Source organism: Carlito syrichta, unplaced genomic scaffold (assembly GCF_000164805.1).
Source record: "Carlito syrichta isolate Samal-C Ts95f unplaced genomic scaffold, Tarsius_syrichta-2.0.1 Scaffold312120, whole genome shotgun sequence".
Classification (NCBI taxonomy): domain Eukaryota; kingdom Metazoa; phylum Chordata; class Mammalia; order Primates; family Tarsiidae; genus Carlito; species Carlito syrichta.
The window spans coordinates 143,910-161,612 of NW_007256216.1; the positions used below are offsets into that span (position 1 = coordinate 143,910).

Consider the following 17,703-nt stretch of genomic DNA (forward strand, 5'->3'; position numbering starts at 1 on the left):
CAGGCGGGTCTCGAACCCGCGGGCTCAGACAATCCACTCACCTCAGCCTCCCAAGGTGCGGGATTACAGGCTGAGCCACCGAGCCTGGCTTAAACACTTATGTTTTATGTAGATTACCTTATTTAATCCTCACAATAGTCTTGTGAGGTAAACGCTATCCTCATATTATAGATGAGGACAGTGAGAGTCAAGAGGTGTTAAGTATCTCTCCCAGGTGGCCACCAGTGAGAAAAGATGGCGGTTAAAAAAAAAGAGAGTTAAACTTCTCATCTAAGTGCAATCAGGTAGTAAGTAGTAGAGCTGGACTTTGAACTCTGGCCTTCTAACACTGGATCCCATTCTCTTAACCTATTCCCTCCCCATAGTTACCCTGGTCTCAAGCCATCCTCCCACGTAAGCCTCTCAAGTTGTTGGAATTATAGATGTGAGCCACCACACTCAATTGGGCTCCTGCCACGTATTCAATTTTGTATTCTGCCTGCTTCACTTAGTGGGTCATCTTAATTTTATTGTGTCATTAAAAGCTATTTAAGCTGGGCTTGGTGGCTCAGCCTGTAATCCCACGCCTTTGAGAGGCTGAGGTGAGTGGATTGCCTGAGCCCACGGGTTCGAGTCCTGGGCAGCGAGACCTCATCTCTACAATAAATCAAAAAATCAGCCAGGCGTGGTAGCGCATGCCTGTATTTCCGGCTAATTGGAAGGCTGAGGTGGAAGGATCGCCGGAGCCTAGCAGGTCGAGGCTGCGGTGGCCGGGAACGGCCACTGCACTCCAGTCTGGGCGACAGAGTGAGACTCCAACTAAAAAAAAAAAGCTATTTAGACACAAGTTTTAAAAGCTATAAAATATTTCACTATATGGATATACTATAACTTGAGACTTAACATACATTAATGGTGTAGAGCTTAGATGAGTTTGAGAGAACGTAAGTTCATATTCTGGCTTCTTCAGTTACTATGCAAGTTACATAATGCTTGTACCTCAGTTTACTATTTTGCAAAATAGAAGATGATAGTGTTTCATTGTTGAGTTATCACTAGGATTAAGTTAATCATATGTTATGAAGATTAAATGAATTAATACTTGTAAAGTAGTTCTGGAGTGGGGTCTGCTATTGTATATTTCTATTAAGCTCCTAAGTGATGTGTTATACTTCAGATAGCAAGAATGTAGAGAACTTAGAATGATGTATGGCACCTAATAAGTACTTAATACATATTACTTGTTTGAGTTGTTTCAAATCATTCAACTCTTAGAATTGGTGTTGTATTGACTAAACCATTGTCTGAATTTTTACATTGCTGACTTCCCTAGACTAGCTCCTGGAAATGAGATTATTGGGGTTATAATTACACCCCATGTTTTCTGTATATCATTCATTACTTCTTTTTTTACTTTTTTTCAGCTGTGAACTTGTCACTTGAGTATAATCATGGATTTCTAATTTACAGAATTTTAGCACTTGAATGAACCTTAGAGAGATCATCTAGTAGTGAAAGTAAATTTACCCAACCCAACTATCCTCCACCTTTCCATCTGAAATGTGTGGGCACAGAGTTTTTTGGTTGTTGCAACTGCTGGACATTTAAGGCACAAGAGTTAGAAAGTCTTAATGTCTTCAGTGTGTATAGGGCAGCTCTGTACAGCAAGTAATTGTCCTGTCCCCAAAACTAGGAACTTCCCCAGTGGGAATCACCAAGACCATTTCCCTTTGCTCCCCCACCCCTTTGTTTTATAAATGTGAAACAGGCTTAGAGAGTTCAGGCTGATAGCATTTCTCCAGCTGGCTGTTGATGGAGCTGCAGTTGGGACATATGAGTCTTGTCTCCCAGTCTGCTGCTCCTTACATTGTAATATTTGACCTTTTTCTGTTGAACTGTTTAAATTGATGAGTGACTCTCTTGTGAAGCTTAATGTAATCATTGCTTAACTGTCTGAAATGTTGTAATAACCTCATATATGATACAGTGGAAATCCCTTTGATTCACGGTCATATATTTACTTTTATTCCTAGTCATGAAAATAAGATTTCGAAGTGTTTGATAACTATCTTTTAAGATTACTTGAGAACTAATAGGGTATAATATATAACAGAAAATAATACCCTTGGTTTGGAATCCTGAGTTCTAATTCCTTTTCTGTCAATGACATGCTGGGTGACCTCTTGCAAGTCACAAAATTTTGTTTGCTATGTTTACTGTACTTTAAAGTTATAAAGGTGAGGCCAACTGTGGTGACTCACACCTGTAATCCCAGCACTTTTGGAGGTGGTGGTGAAAGGATTACCTGAGCCCAGGAGTTCAATACCAGCCTGGGCAACTTGGTGAGACCTCATCTCTAAAATAAATAAAAAAATCAAGCCGGGTTCGGTGGCTCAGCCTGTAATGCCACGCCTTTGGGAGGCTGAGGTGAGTGAATTGCCTGAGCCGCGGGTTTGAGACCCGCCTGGGCGGCAAGACCTCATCTCTACAATCAATCAAAAAATCAGCCGGGCGTGGTAGCGCATGCCTGTAATTCCGGCTACTGGGAAGGCTGAGGCAGAAGGATCGCCAGAGCCCAGCAGGTCGAGGCTGCGGTGGCCGGGAGCGGCCACTGTACTCCAGTCTGGGCGACAGAGTGAGACTCCAACTCAAAAAAAACAAAATAAAAAACAAACAAACAAAAAAAACAAAAACAAAAAAAATCAGCCAGGTGGGAGGCGCCGGTGGTTCCAGCAACTTGGATGGTTGAGGTGAAAGGATCTGCCTGAGCGTAGCAGGTCTTGGCTACATTGGCCGTGAGTGTGTCACTGCACTCTAACTTGGGCAGGAGAGTGAGACTATGACTCAAAAAAAGGTCAAATGAAAAATCCTGTTTTAGGATGTGTGTACTTAACTGTTACCTCAGTTCAGGAAAAGGAGATTTTCTGTTTGCTTTGTGCTTCATATTATTGTACTAAGATAAATTGTGGAAGAATGCATTTTAAAAACGGGAATATAATAAATAATTCTTTTTTTATTTTTAAAACAGTTTTTGTGTTTTTTGTTGACTTTTTTTTTTTTGAGTTGGTGGAGTCTCACTCTCTTGCCCAGGCTGGAGTGCAGTGAGCCACTGTGCCCAACTTTGTTAACATTTAAAACTTGAAATCGGGCCAGGTGTAGGTTTAGGCTGCATTCCAGTCTAAGCGACAGAGCAAGACTCTAACTGAAAACAATAAATAAATAAATAAATAAAATAGAACTTGAAATCAAGCCAGACGTGGTCGTTCATGCCTGTAATCCCAGCACTTTGGGAGGTGGAGGCGAGAGGATTGCCTGAGTCTGTGAATTTGAGACCAGCCTGGGCAGCATGGTGAGACCTCGACTATACAAGAAATAAAAATTAGCTGGGCATAGTGGCACATGCCTGTAGTTCCAGCTACTTGGAAGGCTGAGGTGGAAGGATCTTCTGAGCCCAGCAAGTTGAGGCTGTGGTGGCTGTGAGCAGTGTGCCACTGTACTCCAGCCTGGGTGACATAGTGAGGCTCTAACTCAAAAAACAAACAAACTTGAAATCAGCATATATCTTATAGTGGATGATAGGTTATAGTTTAATTGGCAGAGTTTTCTTTTTTTTAAAATCTCTTTATTTTTTTTTTATAGAGATAGGGGTCTCAATATCTTCCCCAGGCTGGAGTGTAGTGTCTGTTCACAGACTCAAACATAGCACACTATAGTCTTGAACTCCTAGGCTCAAGCAATCCTCCTTGACTCAGCCTCCCGGGTAACTGGGACTTCAGGTGTACGCTACTGTTCCTGGCTATATTTTTCTTTCTTAAGGGTTATTCTGACATCATCTGGTTAGCAGAATACAGTTCTGACATTGACCACCAAAGTTAGTTCAGACTTTATAAGTTAAAGGGCACAATCCCCAACAAGACTGCCCTTCAGACTCCATGTACACTTTCTCCAGGCCACCTACACTTCTGTCCAACTGGCTACAAATTTGGGAGTTTCTACAACCCCCTCAGGTTCAGTAATTCACTAGAACAACTCTAGAATTCAGGAAGGCACAGTACTTAAATTTATAGTTTCAATATAAAGTATACAAATCAGAATCAGCCAACTGAAAAGGACAAGGTCTGGGGGGGTCCTGAATGCAGAGCTACTAGAGCTTCTGTGCCCTCTCCCGGTGGAGTCAAGCAAGGCCTGTCACCCTCCCAGCACATCAAAGTGTTCACCAACCAGGAAACTCCACAGAGCTGCAGTACAGAGTTTTTATTAGGGTTTTATTATGAAGGCATGAGTCATTGGATCATTGACTTCATGATTGAGCTTGCTTTCTAGTCCCCTTTGCTCTGCCACCCAGGTAAGACTGGGTCCAACCCTCTAATCCTTGGTCTTTTTGGTGTTCAGCCCCTATCCTGAGTCATCTCATACCTAGCATAAACTCAGTGGTGATCCAAGGGGCTTATGAATAACAAAGACACTCCTGTTTCTTAGAAAATGCTAAAGATTTAGTCTTCTCCTCAGTACAGGGACAAAAGGCCAGGCATACTTTTTTATTCAATAGTGGTTCATACAAAATAGCGTCTCTTTCAAATGATGGTACATTGGACTTAATGAAATAGGGTAAGTATTATTTTTTTTTGAGTCAGAGTCTCACTCTGTTGCCCAGGCTAGAGTGCAGTGGCTTACTCACAGCCACCACAGCCTCAACCTGCTGGGCTCAGGCAGTTCTTCTACCTCAGCCTTCCAAGTAGCTGGAACTACAGGTGCACACCTCTACGCCCAGCTAATTTTTTGATTTACTGTAGAAACGAAGTCTTGCTGAGTTGCCCAGGCTGGTTTCGAATCTGTGGGCTCAGACAATCCTCTTGCTTCTACCTCCCAAAGTGCTGGGATTACAGGTATGAGCCACTATGCCTGGCCGAAATATGATAATTTGAAAATGTAACATTTTAGATTCTTTGGTGTAAGCTTTGATCTTTCTTCTGCATAAATTATTTTAACTATATAAAATAATGTGGATTGCTTAAAAGAACCTTGGTTTTGTGATGTGGCTGACATAGGTTCAAACCTGGATTTCATTATATACTAATTGTATGATTCTCTGGACTTTTTCTTATTTGCAAAATAGACACAGTTTTGTAATGAACACTTTCAGCATGTATGAAGTTAATGTTCACTGAAGAATCCTTTTTGTTGCTATGTATATTGTTGATTTTTTTTTTGAGTTGAAGTCTCACTCTGTCTCCCAGGCTGGAGGGCCGTGGCTCGCTCATGGCCACTGCAGCCTTGACCTGCTGGGCCCAGGTCATCCTTCTGCCTCAGCCTTCCAAGTAGCTGGAACTACAGGCATGTGCCACCACACCTGGCTAATTTCTTTTGATTTATTATAGAGATGAGGTCTCGTTAAGTTGGCCAGGTTGGTGTTGAACCCATGAGTTCAGGGAATCCTCTCACTTCTGCCTCCCAGAGTGCTGGGGTAATAGCCGTGAGCTACCTACTGCGCTTGGTCAGTATACTGTTGATTTTAACATTTGTAGATTTTACCTTTATAGGTGGTCAGGGATTGAGTTTTAATCTGTTTTTTAATTTTTAAAAATTTTTCGAGTTAGAGTCTCACTCTGTTGTTGCCCAGGCTGGAGTGCAGTGGCATGATCCCTGCTAATGAAGCCTGGACCTGTTTGGCTCAGGGCTTCCTTCCACCGTGCCTGGCTGATTTTTTTGATTTATTGTACAGACGAGGTTTTGCCTTGTTGCCCAGGCTGGTCTCAAACTCCTGGGCTCAGGCAATCCTCTTGCCTCAGCCTCCCAAGTACTGGGATTATAGATGTGAGCCACCATGCTGGCCCTGAATTTGATATAGACCATGCTGCTGTGTTTTGTTAGGGTCTTTGATACAGTGTGTTTGATTTTAATATTATATGCTTTTGCCTTCCACTGTTAACTAAAACTTGTAAAACAATACTTGGAATGAAATTTACTTTTATATATAGCTTAACTATGGTACTTTTTAGAATAACAAATGTTGAAAGACTACTCTTGGCTAAGAGGTATAATCCACTGCTAATAGCATAGCTGTATCACTTGGCTGGTCTGGAGAGAAATTACCAACTTGCATGGTCTATAATATCTGTTAAGAGCATTAGAAGCAAATCAAAACTGTTACAGTAGTCTTACTTTCTCCCTAAAGCAATAGTAGAAATAGTTCAAATGTTGAATTTTCTGTTGCCATCATTATTTCTCTTTTACCTGTTTTGCAGTATATAATTTCCCTTTGATTTGTGAGGGATGTAACAAATAGTTAATTACCAGCCTGTTAAACTTTTGGAACTTTGAAACCCAGAAATGAGGTGTAAGCATATTACAGCATTTCCCTCCCCCATACTCTTCATTCTCTTAAGCAAATGAGTTTAATAAGTAAATGGAATTAATCTTTCATTTTACTTGTTTTTGTACTTCTTGGAGTTTACTTATTTATGCTAAATTAGTGAGAGCAGATGTCAAGGTTCTCTTAATTTCTTTTTCCTACCACCCGGGAAAATTCTTTTTTTTTTTTTTTTTTCTTTTTTTTTAAGTTGGAGTCCGACTCTGTTGCCCAGGCTAGAGTGCAGTGGCACTATTAGGGCACACTCCAGGCTTGACCTCCTGGGCTCAGGTCATCCTTTTGCCTCAGCTTCTCGAGTAGCTGGGAATACAGGTGCATGCCACTATGCTTGGCTTATTTTTTTATTTTTTGTAGAGATGAGATCTCACTATGTTGCCTAGGCTGGTTTCCAACTCCTGTCCTCAAGCGATCCTCCCACCTCCGCCTCTACCTCCTAAAATGCTGGGATTATAGGCACAAACCACTGCGCCTGGCTGAAAATACTTTCTTAAGGTGGAAATATATGAAGAGGGTTTCCAAAATCTGCAGAACCTTTTTAGGTCAGAAAACTTGATGATGTAAAATATGTCAGAATTAGGATACTTCCATTTCTCCGTTTTCTAGAGAGAAATAGAAAAATTGAGCAAGTGAGATACAGCCTGAAAGTATAATTATTTGGTGGTCCTGAATTATTATGTGACCATTATATGACATTATGGTGTTTAAATGCATTGAACTCTATATCATAAAATAATAGTAGGGTTCAGGTAGAATTTGTATTATATTAGGAAGGTGTTTTATACCTCCTAGACTCTTGAGTTCCAAAAGACCTTAAAGATCAGCTTGATTCTTTTAGGAGTCTTTTTAAATATCTGTGATAGATGGCTCTTGAGTTCTCTGTGGGCAGTTTTAAGAGTCAGTGTGTATTATTATTATTATTATTATTATTGGGCATTTCTAACTATTAGCATTCTGCCTCATATTTAGTTTAAATCTACCTGTGCACTTCTCATTGTTCCTAGCCTCATTCTTTGGAGCAATACAGAGTAAGTGTAGTACTTCATGACATTTGAAAGATATAACTATTTGTACCCTTAGTCTCCTAGTCTTCAAGTTAATCCTTCTTCAGTTATTCTTTATATTACATGTTTAGTTGACCTCGCTAGGATAGTTTATTAAAAGTCTCCTCCCTCAAGCCGAGTCGCCTGCTGGGAGCTACGTGGGCCAGGGGAGTCATGGCTTCTCCGTCCAGAGGCAAGGACCTGCTCTCGTCCGACGAGGAGGGCCCAGCGATGGTGGCCGGACCGGGCCCCGGGCCGGGAGCACCGAGGAGCGCCACGTCAAGGTCTCCAGCCTACCCTTCAGCGTCGATGCGCTCATGAGCGACAAGAAGCCGCCCAAGGGGCCGTCCCCGCCCAAGGAGCCGTCCCTGCTGCCGGTCGAGGGCGCCTCGGCCGCGGCCTCCCTGTGGCCGCTGCTGCTGCCCAGGCTCGGCCCTGGGCCGCTGGGCAAGCATTCGAGACCGCCTCGGTCAAGTCGGAGAACTTGGAAGACGGGGCGTCGTGGATGCAGGAGCCTGGCAGATACTCGCCGCTGCCGAGGCACGTGAGCCCCACCACCTGCACCTTGAGGGCCCAAGACCAATCCGAAACCTCGCACTCCCTTCACCACATCCCAGCTCCTCACGTGGAGCGCAGCTCCGCCAGAAACAATCTCTCTCCATCGCGGAGTGAGCGGAGTTCTCCAGCTCTCTGAACCTCACGGAGACCCAGGTCAAAATCTGGTTCCAGAACCGAAGGGCCAAGGCAAAAAGACTGCAGGAGGCAGAACTGGAAAAGCTGAAAATGGCCGCCAAACCCACGCTGCCCTCCGGCTTCAGTCTCCCATTCCCCATCAGCTCGCCCATGCAAGCGGCATCTCTATATGGAGCCTCCTACCCCTTTCATAGACCTGTGCTTCCCATCCCCGCCCGTCGGACTCTACGCCACGCCAGTCGGATACGGCATGTACCACTTGTCCTAAGGAAGACCACATCCGCAGACTCCGTCAGAGATGTTTGCTTCCAAGGGCTCCCTCTCCCTCTCCCTCTCCCTCTCCAAGAAGGCCGGACCAGCCCAGACTACTGCTCAGCCAACCTCGCACACACCACCTTATGGGGCCAGACCCAAACGTGTTCCTTTGGGGACACTAAGCCCTGTTTTCTTGGTGTCATCGTCCAGAATGCCCCCTTTCACAAAGATTGGCTCCGACAGCTTTTATATATAAATATATATCGTAAAATATGATACAGTTTTATACAGCAGATGTGGAATTTCAAATTATTTTGAAAGGCAAAATTTATATACCTATGTATACTTCTTTCTGTATACATCACCTTCCTAAAAGACTGCTGAAATTCATTTCCATTTTCTTAAAGGGGGAGACAAATTATATGTAGAAGTTGCTAAAATTTGGCAATTATGATGAGATGACTGACTTTTGCTATGGAAAGCAAATATTGGAATTAAACACATTGTGCATAGAAAAGTATTACATAAGAGAGTCTTCAAAGTGAAGGGGACACATCACATTTTTGCATTTTATTTGCATTGAGAGAAACCCCATTAGATACCACCATATTAGGCCCTGTTCCTCCCCCTCCAATTCGTTAAAGTTATACTGTTTTTTCCTTTCTTTTTTGGGGTAAGATTAGTATCCTGAGACGGTCTCATGAGGGAGGTAGAAAATGGGAATATCTCCTAGTTTTTCTCTAGGCTGTTGCTTAACTTCATTTCAAATAATTGGAGAGAACAGAGTCAAAGCCTGTTGGGAAGAATGGATGGTTTCTATGAAATTCTAGGTGCATCCATCCTCACACATTGCAAAGGTGGTCTGGGAACATGTGTAGTAATTTTCTGCTTAAAAAAAAAAGAGTATCTTGTATATGACCTATATGCTAAATATTCTTGAACAATTAATAGATCCCAGAAAAGGAGGGGGGAGAAATCGTGCTGTTGCTGTGTGTACCTTTTGTATGTGCTAAAACTTATTAGGAAAATTTATCTACTCTTAATACGTTGGGGGCAGAGGGGGAAGCCATGTTTTGACTTGCTAAAAATGGTGTCAGATAGCCCAGTTAACTCCCCTGGTGTCTCACCTGACTGCCCACCTCTTCCCCTCCCTCCTGTATATTGTTATCCCTTTGAAAGGGTGCCTTGTACAATTTTATATATTTTATAGAAGAGTTATTTATCTCTTATTCTGAATTAAATTAAACATTTGTTCTATTGCAAAAAAAAAAAAAAAAAAAGGAGTCTCCTCCCTCTCCTTTTTTTTTTTTGAGTTGGAGTCGCACTCTGTCGCCCAGACTGGAGTGCAGTGGCCGCTCCGGGCCACCGCAGCCTCACCTGCTGGGCTCTGGCAATCCTTCCGCCTCAGCTTTCCGAGTAGCTGGAATTACAGGCATGCGCTACCATGCCTGGCTGATTTTTTGATTTATTGTAGAGATGAGGTCTCGCTGCCCAGGCGGGTCTCGAACCCTCAGGCTCAGGCAATCCACTCACCTCAGCCTTCCAAAGGCGCGGGATTACAGGCTGAGCCACTGAGCCCGGCTTTTTTTTTTTTTTTTTTAAAGATACAGGGGCTTACTCTGTTGCCTAGGCTGGAGTCCAGTAGCTCGATCATAGCTTATTGTAACTTCAGTCTCTTGGGCTCAAGCGATCCTCTCGCCTCAGCCTTCTGAGTAGCTAGGACAACAGACATGTGCCACAATGCCTGGCTAATTTTTAAAATTTTTGTAGAGACAGTGTCTCACCCAGGTTAATTTCAGTCTCCTGGCCTTAAGTAATTCTCCCACCTCAGCCTTTCAAAGCACTGTGATTACAGGCGTGAGCCACTGTTTCCAACCAGAAGTTGCTCTTAAAATACATCTTTTTCAGGAGAGTTCCACCATTGTATTGGGGAAATGCCTAAAATTGTCGTAGACATTTGTGAATTTTTATTTTATCTGGCTAGGGATTAATTATAAGTGGTATCTTTATTCTGAAAAGTTTATTTTCTGTTTCTTTAAAATCTTTATTTGTCTTTTATTTTTTATTTTTTTAAAGTTGGAGTCTTACTCTGTCACCCAGACTGGAGTGCAGTGGCCACTCTTGGCCACTGCAGCCTCGACCTGCTGGGCTTCGGCGATCCTTCCGCCTCAACCTTCCAAGTAGCTGAAACTACAGGCGCGCACTACCACGCCCGGCTAATTTTTTTAAAAAATTTATTGTAGAGATGAGGTCTTGCCAGGTTGTCCAGGCGGGTCTTGAACCCGCGGACTCAGGCAATTCACTCACCTTGGCCTCCCAAAGCGCGGGATTACAAGCTGAGCCACCGAGCCGGGCCTTTATTTGTCTTTATAGGCTTTTTTTCTTTGACCATTCCCTGTGTAGCAATTGATTCTGAGTTTATTTCATAGGTTCTGGAAACTCAAAGACTGAACTGAGCAATCAAGAGGAACCAGTTGGTTGTTTTATTTTTGTCTCTTTTTGTACATGAATATGACTTCTGTTCCTAAATTATCATTTTGGTACAATTGTTCATGTTCAACTTTGTAGTGTTCCCATTTCATAGTATGTTTTACTTAAAGTTTGTTGCCAACTGCATTTTCTAGTTCTTCAACACAAAACACAAATATTCTTCATATATTTTTCCTGTGATGGGAAGTGTATCGTGTTTCTTCTAATTAATACAATTCTTAAATTTTCTAAACAGAGTTCCTTAAATGTTCTTTAAGATCTTTCTAACACACCTAGGTTTTCATATGCTTATTTTTTGGTTGTTGTTTCAGATGAGGGGAAATAATAATTCTTTTTTTTTTTTTTGAGTTGGAGTCTCACTCTTCCAGGCTGGAGGGCAGTGGCACGTGCCTGGCCACCACAGCCTCGACCTCCTTGACTCAGGCAGTCCTTCAGCCTCAGCCTTCCAAGTAGCTGGAACTACAGACGTGCACCACTATGCCTGGCTAATTAATTAAAATTTTATTCCAATCCTAAAATTGTTTGAATAACTGTCAACACCTTATTGAACACTTACTACATGTAAGCTATTTTGCTAAGCACTTTACATACTATATGGTATAAGTACATGAAAGAATCAATTTAATAATAACCCTATTAGTTAAGTATTATTGTTATTCCTGTTATACTGATGAAGAATTTGAGACAAAGTTTAAATAACTTGTACTGGGGCATGCAGTTGATTAATGGCAGGAATGAGACTAAAGCCCAGGCAGTCAGACTGCTGGAGCCTATACTCTTAGCCAGTATGTTTACAACTGTACTTTCAGATGAAAGCATGGTGAAAGAGCTCTCTTTTTTTTTTTTGAGTTGGAGTCTCACTCTGTTGCCCATACTGGAGTGCAGTGGCACGCTCTTAGCCACTGCAGCCTCGACCTGCTGGGCTCTGGCCATCCTTCCGGCTCACCTTTCCAAGTAGCTGGAACTACAGGTGTGCACTACCACGCCCAGTTAGTTTTTGATTTATTGTAGTGACGAGGTCTCACCAAGTTGCCCAGGTGAGTCTTGAATCCACAGGCTCAGGCAATCCACTCGCCTTGGCCTCCCAAAGTGCTGGGATTACAGGCTGAGCAACTGAGCCTGGCTGACCAAAAGAGCTCTCTTGCTACTATGACTCTTGTAGCCTCTTCTCTCCAAATCCACACGATCACTTTTATTTTTTTTGAGTTGGAGCCTCACTCTGTTGCCCAGACTGGAGTGCAGTGGCACACTCCTGGCCACCGCAGCCTCTGTCTGCTGGGCTCCGGTGATCCTTCTGCCTCAGCCTTCCAAGTAGCTGGAACTACAGGCGCACGCTACCACGCCCGCCTAATTTTTGATTTATTGTAGCGATGAGGTGTCGCCAAGTAGCCCAGGTGGGTCTCGAACCCGCAGGCTCAGGCAGTCCACTCACCTCAGCCTCCCAAAGCGTGAGATTACAGGCTGAGCCACTGAGTCCGGCTCACTTTTATTTTTTTTAAATATATTTTACAGTCTCTGTGATTTAAAATACAGTGTCACCAGAGTCCACAAATGATTGTTTGGATGTTCTGGTTTTTCCTTAGCTTTTAATTAGGACCAAAGTGGAATGATTTTTTGGGAATTATTGGGCAGTTCATTTCTAGTCTTCATGGAAGAATCATCTATGAAGCCAGAAGAAATACATAGTGCCTGGGATATTGTAGGCTATGCCAAAGTCTACATATATAATTGTGTATGTAGCTTACATGAAATCAGTTATGGCTAATTCTTTTCTTTTATATCTCATAATTTCACCACCTCTGAATTTGGACCAGAGGTTGTTCTCAAAAGACCTTGCGAGGGTCCCTGAGATTTTTTTTAAAGAGGTGCATGAGGTGAAAACTCTTATAATAACAAGAAATGTTCTTAGGGCTCACGCCTGTAATTTCAACATGGTGGGAAACTGAAGTGTGAGGATCGCTTGAGCCCAGGAGTTCGAGACTATTTCTGTTTCTTTAAAAAAAAGAAAAAGGAAAAAAGACTAGCCTGGTAACGTAGTGAGACCCTGTCTTTACAGAAAATACAAAAATTAGCCACGTGTGGTAGTGTGTGCTTGTAGTCCTAGCTACTTGAGAGGTAGAGGTTAGAGGATTGCTAGAACTCAGGAGTTTGAGGATCTGTTGGCCCCATTATACTACTATAGCCTGGGCAATAGAGGGAGACCTTATCTCTAAAAAAAAAAAAAACCTAAAATTTTTCTTTTCTTTTTTGTTTTTTGAGTTGGAGTGTCACTCCGTTGCCCAGACTAGAGTGCAGTGGCCACTCCCGGCTGCCGCAGCCTCAACCTACTCTGCAGCCTCGACCTACTGGGCTCCAGCAATCCTTCCGCCTCAGCCTTCCAAGTAGCTAGAACTACAGGTGCACGCTACCACACCTGGCTAATTTTTTGATTTATTGTAGAGATGAAGTCTCACCAAGTTGCCCAAGCGGGTCTCGAACCTGCGGGCTCAGGCAATCCACTCACCTTAGCCTCCCAAGGTGCGGGATTACAGGCTGAGCCACCAAGCCCGGCCTTAATTTTCTTTTTTACTCACAGGTGTAGAGTTGAGTTTTTTAAACCAGCTATTAAATTTACAAATTTAGGCCGGGCGTGGTGGCCCATGCCTGTAATCCCAACACTTTGGGAGCCAAGGTGAGAGAGATTACCTGAATTCCCGGGTTCAAGACTAGCCTGAGCAACTTTGCAAAACCTCATTTCTACAACAAATCAAGAAAAATTAGCCAGGTGTGATCACACATGCCTGTAGTTCCATCTACTCGGAAACTTGAGGCGGAAGGAAAGCCAGAGCCCAGAAGTTTGAGACTGTGGTGGCCATGAGTGTGCCACTGCACTCCAGCCTGGGTGACAGAGTAAGACTCTGACTCAAAAACACCCAAAATTTACAAATATATAAAACAGTGCCACTCTTCACACTAAACTTGTTTTGTTTTTGAAAATGCATATTAACAAAAATTTAAGTTAACAGGCACTGGGTTTATTTTATTTTATTTTTTGAGTTAGAGTCTCACTTTGTCGTCCAGGCTGGCGTGCAGTGGAATGCTCCCAGCCACTGCAGCCTCAACCTGCCGGGTTCAGGCAACCCTTCCACCTCAGCCTTTCAAGTAGCCAGAACTACAGGTGTGCACTACTACGCCCAAGAAATTTTTTGATTTTTTTCTTCTTTTTTTTGTAGAGAGAAGGTTTCACCATGTTGCCCAGGCTGGTCTTAAACCCGTGGTCTCAGGCAGTCCTCTTGCCTCGGCCTCCCAAAGTGCTGGGATTATAGGCTTGAGCCATGATGCCCAGCCGCACTAGGTTTATTATTGTTGTTTATTTGTCTATTTATTTTTGAGTTGGTGTCTCACTCTGTTGCCCAGGCTGGAGTGCAGTGGCACACTCACGGCCACTGCAGCCTCAACCTGCTGGGCTCAGGTGATCCTTCCACCTCAGCCTTCTAAGTAGCTGGAATTATAGGTGCGCACCACCACACCTGACTAATTATTAAATTTATTGTAGAGACAAGGTCTCACCAAGTTGCCCAGGCTGATCTCAAACCTCTGGGCTAAGGCAGTCCCCTTGCCTCTGCCTCCCAAAGTGCTGGGATTGCAGATGTGAGCCATCATGCTTGGCTTATTATTGTTATTTTAAGATGAGTAAAGAAATATTTGGAAATTCTTAATTGTAATTTCTATTCAGTAAATATCAATAGGTATAAGTCATGTAAACAAAAGCTCTTTGAAGTCCTTAAAGAGTATAAAGGGCTCCCAACACTAAAACCTTTAAAAAGCACTTGTTTAGAATATTATTGTATGAGTTAAAGAAAATCTTGATTTGGAAGTAAAAATTAATAGCATATTGAAATATTCAAACAGCTGGTCACAGTTGCTCACACCTATAATCCCAGCTCTTTGAGAGTCAGAGGTAAGAGGCTTGCCTGAGCTTAGTCAGGGACTTGAGACCAGCCTGAGCAACATGGGGAGAACTTGTCTCTAGAATAAACCAAAAAAAATTAGTTGGGTGTGGTGGTGCATGCCTGTTGTTCTAGCTACTTGGAAGGCTGAGGCAGAAGGATTGCCTGAGCCCAGCAGGTCAAGGCTGCGGTGGCTGTTGAGTGTGCCACTGCACTCCAGCCTGGGTGACAAGAGTGAGACTCCAACTAAAAAAAAACCAAAAACCTAAAAACTAAAACAATTAAATGAAAAATTTTTCATACTTACCAAAAAAATTTTTTGTTTATTTTTGTAAGCAGGAGGCTGGAACCTACTGAACGACCTCTTCAGATTGTCTATGACTACTTATCCAGGTTGGGGTTTGATGATCCTGTGCGCATACAGGAGGAGGCTACCAATCCTGACCTCGGCTGTATGATTCGATTTTATGGTGGTAAGAATTTTATCAGTGGCTTTATGTGTTAACTACTTGGAATTGGATCATTTGTGCCTCTATCTGCCTTATACTTTTTAATAGTATTTTATGAAAAGATTATTTTTTTTTTTTTTGAGTTGGAGTATCTCTCTGTTGCCCAGGCTGGAGTGCAGTGGCACGCTCACAACTACCACAGCCTCAACCTACCAGGCTCAGGCGATCTTTCCGTCTTGCCTCAGCCTTCCAAGTAGCTGGAACTACAGGTGTGCGCTGCCACCCCCAGCTTTTTTTTTTTTTTTTGTATAGATGAGGTCTCACCAAATTGCCCAGGCAGGTCTTGAACCCATGGGCTCAGGCAGTCCTCTCACCTCGGTCTCTGAAAGTGTGGGATTATAGGCACTGTATCCGGCCTAGTATCAATGATTTTTTTCAAGCTCCTGGTATAGTCTACAAACTTCTGGATAGTTCAGTAATTTTGAGAAGTACTCTATCATATATGACGTGACATTTGATGAATACAACTGTCGAATTTTTATATTGATGAATTTAGTGGACTTTAAATCACGGATTTTTGACTTTTATGCAGTTTCCTCCCATAGACTGTTTTTACTTGATCACTTCAATAATCTAACAACAGTAAGGTAGACTTATAAAAATCAGATACCCTATCTGAATATTACTTTTTATTATACATGGACTACTACTACTAAATAACAATCATTGAATCCTTCTGTTTGCTTTATGCTTTGAATTATCTAATTTACTCATTACAACCATTCTGTGTTGTAGGAACTCTGTCCCATTTTGAACAGATAGTAAAACCAAGACAGAAGTAGTAACTTGTTCAAGATCATAAAATTAATTAGTGACAGAGCCATTTAAAACCTCACAGCTTTGAATTAATATGACCTACTTAGCCCAAACAGTTGAGCCATAGTGGTTAAATTGTTAGTGTGTATAGGCATAATCATGTACTGAGATTCCTGCTCTCATTCTTCAAATTATTGACTTCAGGCCAGGGGTGGTGGCTCAGCCTGTAATCTCAGCAATTTGAGAGGCTGAAGTGAGAAGATTGCCCGGGGGTTCGAGACCAGCCTGGGCAACTTGATGAGACCTCGTCTCTACAATAAATCACAAAACTAACCGGGTGTGGTGGCATGCATGTGTAGTTCCGGCTACTTGGCTACTTGGAAGGCTGAGGCGTAAGGATCACCCAAGCCCAGCAGGTCAAGGCTGTGATGGCCGTGAGCGTGCCACTGCCGAAGAGTGAGATTTCAACTAAAAAAAAAATTATTGACTTCATTTCTGTATGCCTTTTTTTTGAATTGATGTCTCACTGTTGCCCAGACTAGAGGGCAGTGACTATTCACAGAAAAGATCATAGTACACAATGACTTTGAACTCCTGGGATGAAGTGTCCTCCTGAGTGGCTGGAATAACAGGCATGTGTCACCATGTCTGGCTAGTTTCTGTATACCTCTTTTTTATTTTTTTTACCATTTTGAATTACCTTTTTATTGATTCGGTGTTCACTTGGTTATTGTACATCTTTTTCTATTTTCCAGGGTTCTGACAAAGTTGACTGACAATTTTTGCTTGTGGTTAGAGTTACCTACTTCACTATTTTAACTAATATCACTCTTAACCACATAAGCTTTTGGACTTCATATTAATCTCTTTTCTACTTTTTCTCTAAGTTTTGGGAGATTAGTAATATAATTTTTTAAAAATTTAGCTTTCAATCTTCTGTTTTAATCCCTCCTATGGGTTTTTTTTATTCAGTAATTATGCATTTCATCTTCTCTCTCTCTCACTCTTAGATTTCTCCTTTTGCTAGGTATAATGATGCATGAAATTCACATAAGACTATAGAATTAGATTTTCTAAAGACTTATTTTATGTTTTTGCATATTGAAAACTAGTTCTTATTTTTAAACAAGGTAGTTTCCTTTTTTTCCTCCAAATTTATTCTTATTATAGAAAAAATGTTAAAAAAATATAGTAGTTGTTAGGTCAGAATCCCAGTGGGGCCTCAGAAAAGTTAGGTCACAAGGGGTTGGGGATCTGTGATCCAGTGCCATGTGAAAGTTGCAAGGAATTGCACAGAAGTTAGATTGGAAAATACAGTTTATTTAGAAAGTAAATTAGAGAGAGAGAGAGAGGAGACTCACCTCCCCAAGGTAGGGTGGGGGCCAAAGCAAGGAAAACATGGTGGCCATGGCTCAAAGAGCCATGTGGCCAAACCACATCAATGTTTAGTAAAGCAATGGCTTTCTGTATACTTCTTGATACGATGCTTGAACATAACAGGATAAACCAGTTTTATTATATGTACGTCAGAAGATTTTATATATAATTGTTTATTTATTTATTTATTTATTTTGAGTTGGAGTCTCACTCTGTCGCCCAGATTGGAGTACAGTGGCCTCTCCCGGCCACCTCAGCCTCCACCTGCTGGGCTCCAGCGATCCTTCTGCCTCAGCCTTCCAAGT

General features: G+C 42.3%; 1 protein-coding gene and 1 pseudogene across 2 annotated transcripts in view; both read left to right on the forward strand.

Moving 5' to 3' along the window:
* Positions 1-17,703, forward strand: part of PHLPP2 (PH domain and leucine rich repeat protein phosphatase 2) — an 80,353-nt gene that overhangs the window by 5,428 nt on the left and 57,222 nt on the right. For both annotated transcript variants that reach the window (XM_008069569.2, XM_008069570.2), the window contains exon 2: positions 15,096-15,229. In XM_008069569.2, coding sequence (XP_008067760.1) covers positions 15,096-15,229 — 134 coding nt within the window. The remainder of the gene's footprint in view (positions 1-15,095; positions 15,230-17,703) is intronic.
* Positions 7,564-8,350, forward strand: LOC103272083 (annotated as a pseudogene).